This window comes from Mauremys reevesii, linkage group 13, assembly GCF_016161935.1.
Source record: "Mauremys reevesii isolate NIE-2019 linkage group 13, ASM1616193v1, whole genome shotgun sequence".
In the NCBI taxonomy this organism is placed as follows: domain Eukaryota; kingdom Metazoa; phylum Chordata; order Testudines; family Geoemydidae; genus Mauremys; species Mauremys reevesii.
The window spans coordinates 8,576,611-8,589,487 of record NC_052635.1 but is presented as its reverse complement, the minus strand read 5'-3'; the positions used below and the strand labels follow the sequence as shown (position 1 = coordinate 8,589,487).

Genomic DNA, 12,877 nt, shown 5'->3' with positions numbered 1-12,877 from the left:
GCACTATTATGACATCGATGTGACTGTAGCATACCACACAATCAGCTGCTGACCAGGTATGTGCTGTAATTACATGGACAAGATCCTCAAAGGTATTTAGGCTCCTAACTCGCACTGAAATCAGTAGCTTTTAGGAACCTAAATACATTTCAATATCTGGGCCCATACATGTAAGCAGTTCAATAGATGGCTATATTTGCTCCAGTGTAGAATTTCTCATTCTCTCAACATCACTTTGAATTTTGGTTTGGTCCCTCTCTCAGTTTACCACACTTTCCAGTATTGGTTTTACCTGAAAATCTGCTCCTGGTTGAATTTATATAAATAAAAGCACCAAACAAAGAAAGAGAAGAAACTGCCTTGGAGAATGCACAGTGACCCTTGAGTGTGGTTGGTTGGTTTCCCTCTGCTTTTTAATTTGGTTGATCAAAAAGCCTGATGAAACCTTACTGAACTGTATTACAAATATTGATTTTATATTCTTTTACAATGAATTGAAATTTATACTTAATTTTTATTGTGTTTGATACAGTGTGGTGTCATATGTAGAGCCAACTCTTGATTTTGGAAGTTATGTTGCCTTTAAAGCATTCAGAGTGATGACACTCTTTGCAGTAAACCATATGGAAAAATAATTCCAATTACATTTGTCCCTTGCTATGTATAACTGTTTTTGTGCCTTACCCTTTCTGATTTTATCCTTACACATATATGCTATTCTTTTGTACTTCTCCTTAGTAATTCTTCCGTTTCACATTTTGTAGGATTTCTTTTTGATTTTCAGGTCATTAAAAACTTACTATTCTTCCTATCTTTCCTTTGTATTGGCAGTTGTGCCTTTAATATTGTCTCCATGAGAAACTGCCAGCTTTCCTGAACTCCTTTATGCCTTAGATATTTTCCTTATGGGTGGCTACCTGCCAATTCTCTGAGTATATTGAAGTGTGCTTTTTGTAGTCCTCCTTCTGTCATTCTCACTCCTTCCTTTCCTTAGAATCATGAAATCTATCATTCATAATCACTTTCACCCAAATCACCTTCCACCTTCACATTCACAACCAGCTCCTCCCTGTTGGTCAAAATAAAGTCTAAAATGGTTGTCCTTCAGGTTACTACCTCCATTTTCTGAAACAAAGCATTGTCCCCAGTACATTCCAGGAATTTACTGGATAATTTTGTTTTTTGCCATATTTCTTTTTTAACAGCTGTCTAGGTAGGTAAAATCCCCCATTATTATCATCAGGATTTGTGTTTTGAATATTTCTGGTTTTTGTTCTAGAAATGCCTCATCTCCCTCCTCTTCCTGATTGGGTGGTCTGTAATAGACCCCTACCAGGACATCCCCCCTGTTTTTTTCCTTCTTTTATCTTTACTCAGAGACTTTCAACTGGTCTGCTTCTCACCTCCTTCTGGACCTCAGAACAAGTGTACAATGCAATACGTCCTCTCTTTTTTTTTCCTGCCTGTCCTTCCTGACCAAGCTATAGCCCTCTATACCAATATTCTAGTCCTGAGATTTAGCCTATCAAGTATCTGTGATGCCAGTTAAGCTCAATTATGACTTATGTACTAAAACTCCCAGATTTTACTGTTTAGTCCTCTTTATTATTACTCCTTCCATTTGTGTATAGACATCTAAGATGTTAAGCAGATACCCCCCATGGATTTCCCTTTTGTTACTCCTATAATGCTACTACAATTTTCCACATCTGCTTTTCCCCAAACATCTAGTCCTCTATTAAGGTCACCTTTTTTTACCTGGTGGCTTTTTTCACCCGCCCCCTCTGAACCATAGTCACATGGTATTTTGCCCCGCCCTTCCCTGAGGAGGTAGTGAGACACAGACTGGGCAGCTTCAAAGATATTCAGAGAGCTTTCCTGGAATAAACTGTCCCCCAAAAGGAGGCTGACTTCCTTTGGAACAAGAGAGAGATTTTTCCATGGGTTTTCCTGCTGCCAAACTAGATTCTAAATCCAATGCTGCTGCTTTTGGAGATAGCTCAGATTCTGTCTGTCTTAGGGCTTTATACTGCCACTTATCCCTATAGTATCAGAGCGCCTCCCACATAACATCAGTATCAAAAATGAAATCCCTAGTAGACTTTGGGAAAGACGTGCTCATTAAGAAACCATAGGCCTGACTCTGTGTCTGAGATCATGTGTCTCGGGTCCTGATCCTGCAAAGCACTTAAGCACATGTGTAATTTTCACATTTGAGTTTTCCCATCTTATGCATGTGCACAAGTACTGTCTAGGACCTGGGCTTTGGTCTGGAGGAAGGTGTGGGCCTCTAACAGAAGAATACATTTTCATTTCAGTATATAGTTTACCCCCCCCCAAAAAAGAGAGAGTTTTAATTAGTTAAAGCTTTGGATCCTTTGATTAGTAGCTCAGGAGAACTAACTTATCCGAGTCTCTCTCATCTGCTCTGAGAAGTTTGGGGATTTTAGTGATTTTAAGTGATTACAAATAATGAAGCAAAAAAGTCAGAATTGGTTACAAAGAAAATAAAAGATAAAATGCAAATGAATATCTAATTTAGCAAGGTAAATACATTCAAAACAAAGGGTTTTTTTCGCAACACATGCTCTTTTCAGCCTTTTACTGGCTGGAAGTCTCCGAGCCAGGACTCATCCCCCAGTTCAGTGTTTTTGAGGAGTTTTTGATGCCATGAGCAGAGAGAAAGGAATGACGGCGAAGGGATCTATGTTGTTTGTTATCTATTCTTATACTATTTTCTGCAGTTTGAGGATTATCTCCAGTTGAGGTTCATGCAACAGCCAGTCTGTTTACACAGGACCCCAGCTGTTTCCATTGCCAATATGCACATTTCTCAATTATACCCTTCTTTCTGACAAAGTACAGCTGCTTACCTAGGTGACAGACAACTGGATTTTGTGACATGTGGCTGAGCTGATGGTTAGCCCTTTGTTTCCGTGGAACTTATCTGAAGCAAAGCAGTGATGGCTCATTGAGAGTGGAATAGTTTTATGAAGCTGCAGCCCAAGTCTGTTAACATTCAGGAAGTGAACTGTGGTCTACCTATTCTCTCAGAAAGGGGGCAGGGGACTAACAGTTAGGTGGAAAAATTGGCAGATGATACAAAACTACTCAAGAGAATTAAATCCAAAGCACAGTGTGATGAGTGACAAAGGGATCTCGCAAAATTGGGTGACTGGGCAACTCAATGGCAGATGAAATTCAGTATTGATAATGTAAAGTAATGCACATTGGAAAGCATAATCCCAACTATACATATAAAATTATGGGGTCTAAATTATCTGTTGCGACTCAAGTCATTGTGTATAGTTCTCTGAAAACATCTTCTCAACGTGCAGCTGCATTCAAAAAAGCGAACAGAATGTTGGGAATCATTAAGAAAGAGATAGATAATAAGACAGAAAATATCATATTGCTGCTGTATAAATCATTATATGCTCACATCTTGAATACTTGGTACAGATGCAGTCACCCCATCTCAAAAAAGATATCTTAGATGTAAGCAGAGTCAGGAAGAGCTCTACCCTAAAATCTAGTGGGGAATTATGAATTAATTTAGGGGGCTGATCTTGTTTGCATAGGCACATCCACTCTGCCTAGCATGAGCCCATGGCAACCAAAAATGGTCATTTGGACAGCCATGGGATCCCCAATTTCTTGGTTATTGGGGTAGCAGGAATAAAGTGTTGTTACCCTGATTATGTGAATGAAAGACTATGAGACTGTTTTATGACAGAGGGTCTCACCATCAACTAAGTAGCACTTGCTAGACAAGGGACATCGGATCCAAAACCCAGTGAATTGAGAGAGGCTGGGGACAGGTATGTGTACTTGATGGTATGGGCTCCTTTTGAGGGCCTACACACCAATTGCACTTCTCTCTCTCCCCCTCCCTCTCTCCCTTCCCCTCCCCACTGTTGAATAGCAGAGCTAATTTTGATTCCATTAGGAATCCATCTAGAGGCTGCTGAGCTGAATTCACTTTGGGCCCATCCCTTACTACAAGCTGAACTCACTAAGAGCTGAAACCACTAAAAGAGCTAAAATTACTGAGATGAGATCACTGAGTGCTGTGTTAACTAGTAGAGGAGCCTGAAGCTATATTGCTAAGCGGCTGGCAGAGCAGTTTGCAGAATGGTTGGAGCGGGGTGCAGCAGAGTGGAGCTGAGCAGTTTGCAGGTACAGCTGGAGTGATTCATGGGACGGCTGGCAGAGTGAAGCAGCTTATGGGAGAGTTGGAGTGGCCCATGGAACAGCGAGTGGAGCAGAGCGGAGCAGTTTGCGGGGACAGCTGGAGGAGTGGAGCCGTTCATGGTGAAGGCTGCAGCAGAACTTCACAGAGAGGCAGGGCAGTCGGCCTCGGCCCACATAAGGTGCCCCTTAACACCCCGTGTACCCTCCCCCAATTCCACCCAGGCTGGCGGGTAAAACTCTGCAGATAAACTTTTGAACTCTGAGGCACCACGGACCAGGGACAGAGACTTTTGGGTTGTTGGACTTTGGGGTGATTCTACTTAAGACCCTGAGGGGAAAAGGACATTGCCAAGCTTACTTGGAGGTGGCTCTTTTGCTCATGGTTTGTGTTATGATTCCTGTTTGTGGTGTTTCCCCAACATAAGGCCGCATTGTTTCCCTCCTTTATTAAAAGGATTTTGCTACACTCAGACTCCGTGCTTGTGAGAGGGGAAGTATTGCCTTCTAGAGGTGCCCAGGGGGGTGGTATGTAATTGTCCCAGGTCACTGGGTGGGGGCTCGAGCCGGTTTTGCATTGCGTTATTGAAACGGAACCCCTGGATACTGAACCCGGCCCTCGTTGCTGCCAACTCAGAGAGGCAGAAAGGTTACATAGAATTGGAAAAAGGAACAGAGAAAGGCAACAAAAATGACTAAGAGTAGGGAACAGCTTTCATATGAGGAGAAATTAAAAAGACTGGGACTTTCAAGTTTTGAAAAGAGGCGGTTAAAAGGGGATGTAATAGAGGTCTGTTAAATCATGAAAGGTGTGGAGAATTGAATAAAGAAATATTATTTATTCCTTCGCATAAAATAACACTGGTCACCCAATGAAATTAATAGGAAGCAGGTACTTTTTCACACAATACACAGTCAACCTGTGGAACTCATTGACAGGGGATGTTGTGAAAACCAAGACTATAATGGGATTCATAAAAGGATTCGATAAAATTCATGGAAGATAGGTCCATAAATGGCTATTAGGCAAGACAGTCTGGGATGCAACCCCATGTTCTAGGTGTCCTTAGACTTCTGTTTGCCAGAAGCAGGGAGTGGATGATGGGGGATGGATCATTCAATGATTCCCCTGTTCTGTTCATTCCCTCTGAAGCATCTGACATTGGTCATTGTTGGAAGACAGGATACTGGTCTAGATTGACTGTTGGCCTCAACCAATATGGCCGTTCTTCTGTTCTTATATGCTATGCAGGGGGTTGACTACAGGACCATAACATCCCTTTTTTGCTTTCAAATCTATGAATCTGTGAACTTTTCCCTGTGGATCTCTGCTGCTGAGCTGTGCAGGGCTCCAGGGAGTAAAATACACATGGATAAATCACCTTCCCTCAGCACAGGTCCTTGAACACCAGTGAGGGTCAAAGTCAGCTATGCACAGCTCATCTGCTGAGAGCAACGGATTGGAATCAAATACAGTCTTAGAGTGAAGAATGAGAGGACTTTTAGAAAGTTGTGTCTTTGGCTTGTAGATACTACTAGATAGTCAGACAGACAGACAGATAACGACTACAGAATCCTGGTGCTGGACTGAAAGAGCAACACAGTAAGTTTTCTCATTCAATTAAATTTGTCTGAATGTTAACATCCAGGGGTAGTTTAAGAACAGTAATAAGAATTACACTCAGAAATCCTTTACATTTTCCTACCAATTTACTCATCTACGGCTGGTTAGAAATAATTTAAAAAATAAAATAAAAAATTCCCCCTACAAACAATTAAAGCTTTTCATCAACAAACCAAAACCTATTTTTCTTGAGTGTTTGGCACCTGAAAACTTTCATCTTAAAAGTTAAAATTTCAAGCAGAAAACCTAGCAAGGTTGTTTTCTGAGTTTTCAGTTTTCCAGAAAAATCACAAATTTTCGAGGAAAGCTAATGCATTCTGAAGGTGAAATATTGTTTTGATAAAATCCCATATTTTCCATTAAGATATGAAAATTCCCAAGAAACCTTAAACTTTAAACAAGGGAAGGAAAAGTTAATGTTGTTTAATAATATATAATTAGAAAACCCATTCATTCTCTGGCATCTCTGTTTATTTCTCTTTCAAAGGAAGGTACAGCAAAGTAACCGACATAGCTGATAGGTCACAGAATATGTGTCATACACACTAGCCCCTTTAAAAACTGGGTTAGAGATGTACCAAGCATCCAAAGACTGTCTACTGGGGCACAACCCAAGGCCACAGAGGGGGGTCAACAGAACCAGAACACTTCCTGGTTCAGCAGTGTGTCCGGCGTACAACACTGTTGCCAGCTGAGCACAAATGCTGTAAATGGGTGCACTGATCATACATGTGCTAAGACACAGCCCATCCCCCAAAGACCTGACAGTGAAGTAGAGAAGACAGAGAAAGGGAGGGTAAACTGAAGCACAGAGAGGGGAAGTGACTAGTACCGAATCACACAGCAGGTCAGTGCCAGAGCCAAGAAAAAAAAAATGTCCTCTGGCTGCCACTGAATCTCACAACACAGACCTAAAGCCACAGCCTGAAACAATAAAACACGCAAATAACTGAGCAATGTTACTAGTCCATCATTACATAGATATTCAGAGATTCACAGAGTCCATGGCCAGAAGGCATTAGTGTGATCATCTAGTCTGGCCTCCTGTATATTGGAGGCCAGCAAACTTCCCCAAAATAATTCATAGAGCAGATCTGTTAGAAAAAGACCAAATCTTGGTTTGAAAAGTGCCAGTGATGGAGAATTCACCACATTCCTTGGAACTTGTTCCAATGGTTAATCACTCTCACTGTTAAAAAAAATGTTTTATTTCCAATCTGAATTTGTCTAGCTTCAAATACAGCTATTGGATCATGTTAGACCTTTCTCTGCTAGATTGAAGAGCTCATATTAAATATTTGTCCCCCCCAGGTAGTTAGAGACTGCCCTCAAGTCACCCCTTAATCTTCCCTTTCTTAGGCTAAATAGACTGAGCTCTTTGAGGGTCTCCCTACAAATCATGTTTTCTAATAATTTATTCTTTCTTGTGGCTTTTCTCTGAACTGTCTCCAATTTATCAACATCTTTCTTTAATTTTGAGCAGAAGAACTGGACACCATTTTTCAGCAATGGTCACACCAGTCCCTAATACAGAGGTAAAATAACCTCTCTACTCAGATTCAAGATTCTTCTGTTTATGCACCCCAGATCTCATTAGCTATTGGTCACACTTCATCTTTAGCTGACTATCCATCATGACCCCCAAATTGTTTTCAGTCACTGATTCCCAGGATAGTGTCCCCCATCCTATAAGTATGGTCTGTATTCCTTTTTCTGCAATATGGAGTGGGGTTGGAGCTGGTATTGGGTGCCATAAATCAATGTGTACCCAGGTAGCAGACACTGTGTGGTGTTAGGGTAGAATCAATACAGAAGGTCTCCCCCCACAGAATGCTGGGTAAGTCCTTGTCATATTTCCCAGAAAAGTGGGAATCAGATGGCATTGGTGTTGTAGTATTTTAGTTTAATACTCAAGAGGTGAGCCTTCTATTTTTAGTAATAGGGGATCCTACTTCGGAATTGGATTTTGGATGTACTTCGTTCCATCCTTCATACTGCATTTATCAAGCCACACCATGGGCCTATTTCTCAGATGGGGTAAAGTGATGAAGCTCTGTTGACTTTAAAGGAGATGATCCAATTTACTGTGATAACACAATTGAATGATTGTCAGAGGTGAGGAGCACTAACATCACCAAGCCATTGTAAGTGATGAGCGCTGTGCAGCTTTGACATTCATACAATGAGCTATGAGGGGAAGGGGAATCAGGGCCATTCTCTCTGTCACTCTAATCCTGACCATAACCTTCTTCATTCCTTCCACATGTCCAATCAAACCACTGTGACTGAGTTCCTTCTCCTGGGATTCTCTGACATTTGGGAGCTGCAGATTTTACACTTTGTGGTGTTCCTGGTGATTTACCTTGTGGCCCTGGTGGGGAATCTTCTCATCATCACAGCCATAGCCCTCGACCACCATCTTCATACCCCCATGTACTTCTTCCTAGTGAACCTGTCCATCCTAGACCTCGGCTCCATCTCTGTCACCATCCCCAAATCCATGGCCAATTCCCTCATGAACACCAGGTCGATTTCTTATTCTGGATGCGTCACACAAGTCTTTCTCTTTATCTTCTTTATTTCAGCAGATTATGCATTATTGACTGTCATGGCATATGACCGAAACGTCGCCATCTGTCAACCACTGCACTATGAGAGAGTGATGAACAGGACGGCATGTGTCCAAATGGCAGCAGGTGTGTGGATCAGTGGTATTCTTTACTCTGCCCTGCACACTGGGAGCACATTTGTGATATCTTTCTGTGGAGGCAACGTGGTGGATCAGTTCTTTTGTGAAATCCCCCAGCTCCTCAAGCTCGCCTGCTCTGACTCAGACCTCAATGAAACTGGGGCAATTGTCTTCAGTGCATGCTTATCCTTAAGCTGCTTCGTTTTCATAGTTGTGTCATATATTCAGATCTTCAAAGCAGTGCTAAGAATCCCCTCTGAGCAGGGCCGGCGTAAAACCTTCTCCACCTGCCTCCCTCACCTCACTATGGTCTCTTTGTTAGTTTGCCTTAGCATCTTTGCCTACCTGATACCCACGTCTAGCTCAGCATCAAGTCTGGATCTCTTGGTGGGTGTTTTCTATTCCGTGGTGCCGCCAATGATGAATCCCATCATATACAGCATGAGAAACAGGGAGGTGAAAGGTTCATTGAGTAAACTGATAGGTTGGAGGTTATTCAGCAAGAATAAAATGTCCATATTTCTCCACTGATAGCAATTTCATTCTGACTTTCCTTATAAATATAATCAGCTGGTGAAATTATCAGCTCCATGTGAATATACCATGCAACATCTTTATGCAGACTTGGGTATTTGCACATGTAATAAACCAGACAAACATAACTCAAGAAAAATAAGACTGACTTCAGGTTTAAACCAATGTAAATGAGATCCAGAATCTATCTATCTATCTATCTATCTATCTATCTATCTATCTATCTATCATCAACCTTGCACATAAAATGAGTAGCCATAGCAAAGATACTAGTGTGGTCTCTGGCTCTTCTTATTTTTTAGGATAAAAACTCTGATCAAGGTATCAATGCATTTGTTCTTTGTGGATTTTTTGTTTCTTTGTTTGTCCATTTTTTAATTTATATTTTTGGAGTTGTTTGATGCTTTTATTTGTTTCTTTGTTGCAGTAATGTTTGAGGTGGGATGGCCTGGAGAGATGGGGAGGGTTTGGTTAGTGTGACATTACTCAGGGCACCATCTGGACTGCTAAACAGCCGTGTCTCCTCTTTTATCCAACCTGTGGTGCCTCTTACACTACTCTACTGTGAAAATAGTGACTCCTGATCAGTAAATACACATTCTCCAGCATGTCATTTGCTCCCGAGGTACATAGTATTGAGTGCTACTAGCTAGCCACTCATGAATTACACTGCAGCAGAACACCAGCAGATTCTCAGTCCCAGGCCTTCCCCCAGAAATGGGTGTCTTATGCTACCCGACACACTACTGGATGACACAAGTTCATCTAAAGTTCATCATTTCATCAAAGGGAAATTATAGGCATCAGCTTTGTTGTTCTAAATGGTTTTTCCCATACACTTTAACCCAAACATATCAGTTGGATAAAACAAGAGAACAAGTTTATTAACTACAGTAAGAAAGGAAAGGTTTTAAGTGGCTACATGTAATGAAACATAAAATTCAGAATTGGTTACAAAGGAAGGGAAAGACAAAATGTAAACTAATGGCTAACTTAATGAGCTAGCAGAATTCAAAACAAAGGCAATTCTGTCACCACATGCTGCAGTAAATTTCACACCCTGGGTCTCCTTTCAGTCTAGAACATTCTCCCCTTCTTTCAGTGTCCTTCAGATATTCATTGATGTCATGAGCAGAGAGATGGGAGGAGGAGTGGGGGCAAGTGTTTTCCTCCCCCTCTTTATAATTCAAATTCTTGTGCTAGAAAACATGCTTGCTGAATTTTAATGGACATGAAGCTTGAATGGTCCCTGTGATGAAACGTAAATTTCCTGTTCAATCTTTCCTCTGTCCAAAAATGATTTTCACCAGCTGAGAAACTGGCCCATTACACATTTTAAATCCATATTCTTTGTGTGTGAATTGAAACCAAGGATGAGAGAGAAGTTCCAAACCTGTCTGCACATTCTTAGTCCTTAATTACAAGAGTGGAACTTTTAATGGTTAAGGAGCACTTCTTTCCCTCTACAGATTGAAGTTTGGAGTTCAGTGTTGCTAAGATTTTCTGTATCCAATCATCAGCTTCTATTAAGATGAATGGCCTGACATCTTTCTTTCTTTCTTTCTTTCTTTCTTTCTTTCTTTCTTTCTTTCTTTCTTTAGGCCAGATACTTAGTGAGCAACAATATCCCTACCTACTCTGAAGTCAACAGAACTGTGTCAGTTTACACCAGCTCATGGTCTGGCCCTTAGTTTTTAGTGTTTGGCCCGGGGTACCTCCTAATGACCAGCTTTGAACACCCATGGAAGCCTCAGTTGTTGGGTCCTCTGGTGGATGCATCGCAAGACCTTTGCCCCTCACCCAAAAAAACCCTCTCTGCATCCCCTAGAGGTAATTACATGGGGTTAATGAAAGAACAGGCTCTTATAGGCCAACTGAGGTTCTGGTGCCACTGGGCTCTGAGCTATTGTAGGTCACATGTCTGTGCTAAAAATACCTAGGGACACCCTTTGACCTGCAGCCCTGGCTTGTTTATATCTTTGCAGGGATGCTGCCATCGTGTGAGATCCAGTGCAGGCCATGTTCCTCCTCTTTGGGGATAGGGTTAACTAGGACAGGTTGTCAGAGTGGTGTACTCCAGAGGTGAGATCAGAGCTGGCCTCAAAGCCTCGGAGAGCAGATTCGGCTATGGACATGTGGGAAATGATGGGATTGAGTCCATTCTCCTAAAATTAAATGTTCATCTTTCTCCTTTGAATCTGTGTTTCTTTATAAATATGATCAACTGATGTCATTATTCGCTCCATGAGAATATAGCACACAATCTACTTATGAACACTGGGGTATTTACTGGCAAATATGTAGCAAACACCACTTCAGTCAATGTAGTTAACAGAGGCTTACATTAATGTAAAAAGTTAAATGATCTCTCTCTCTCTCTCTCTCTCCCTCTCTCATAATTCACAATCAAACAGAAACCTGTCTGCCACAGTGAGAGTATGTGATAGAACAAGGAATGGTCATATTTATATTCCTATTCAATCATACACTCTACTTTTATTTACTGTATGCATACTGTACACAGCCAGGCACAAAGATAGCATTCGAGTAATTATTTTTACTATCAACGTCAGCAGCGGGCAAATTCAGAAATCCTGGAGTAGGTAGAGCTCCTCACTGCCAACAATCAGAGCCCTGGTCATGTGCATTATCACACTAGTGCAAACTGGACTGGCTGTTACAGGTCAATGGGACTGTTTCACTTTATGCCATCAGAGGATCTGGCCAAGCTGTCACTTGAGACAATCCATTGTCAAGGCTGGAAGAACATACAACACAAATCCCACAATTCTGGCACAGGTAGTTTCTCTCTTCCTACAAGCAACAGGCTCACAACTTAGGCATGAAACTAAAGAACTCAAATGCCAGCACAGACTGATTCTCACTTGCCAGGGAAATGGCTCATAGACTCACACAGCATCCGTAGGGGTAGCTTGTCTGTGATGATTCTACCTTAACACCATATAGACGGCCTGCGGCCCAGTTACAAATTGAGTTATGGCACCAGATCCCACCTCTGTATTTCCATCTGTGTGTACTGATGGGCTAGAAACACCACAGTTACTGCTGTGTTATATCGTATCCCTCTGTGATTTTATGTCAGGGTTGTGTGGGTCAGTGGCCGTCCGGAGACCTGGGTTTTGTTCTTGACTCTGCCACTGATTGGCAGTGTGACCTTGAGCCAGTCACGTCCACTCCCTTTGCCTCAGTTTAGAGAGAGGGCTAGAGAGGACAGCTGAGCCTTTCTATGAAAAATTGCTTAATATCAAACCCAATGTGGGGGAAGGGGATGTCAGATGAAATTGTCCAGTATTCAGCACATTTTAGCTGAAAATATTTGTTTCTCAGTTAACAAAAAAATCCCACCAAATTGGGGATTTTTGGAACTTCTATAAAAAGTCAAGATTTTCTGTTGAAAAAAAAAATCTGAAAGGCTGTAGATGTTTGACTAAAGTGAGAGCAAAAGTCTGTAATAGTTCCAATTACAATTCATATTTCTGTTATTAAATATGCCTTCTGTATTGATATGCTATAATAGAGTAAAATATTAAATTGAAAGAGTAAAATGTACTGTGTTGGTCTTTGTAGAATTTTTCCCACTTTCTGATGCATTTGATCCTCCAGTGCTAGGATTCATTGGTCATTATCTATCTATCTATCTATCTATCTATCTATCTATCTATCTATCTATCTATCTATCACTCATCAATGAATTATCCAGCAGCTGTTGCCAGGTACCTTTGCTGGATGTCCTGAGTTGCTGGGCCTCTCTGCAGTTCGTAGGAGACAGAGAGCCACTCCACAGAAGGGTGCTCCCTGCTCCCCTCCTCGGGCAGCTT

General features: G+C 41.5%; 1 protein-coding gene across 1 annotated transcript; it reads left to right on the top strand.

Moving 5' to 3' along the window:
• Positions 1-8,078: 8,078 nt before the first annotated feature.
• Positions 8,079-9,251, top strand: LOC120380266 (olfactory receptor 14A16-like). Its single transcript, XM_039497817.1, has one exon. The coding sequence runs from the start codon at positions 8,079-8,081 to the stop codon at positions 9,033-9,035; it is 957 nt and encodes a 318-aa protein (XP_039353751.1). The 3' UTR covers positions 9,036-9,251.
• The last annotated feature ends 3,626 nt before the right edge of the window (positions 9,252-12,877 follow it).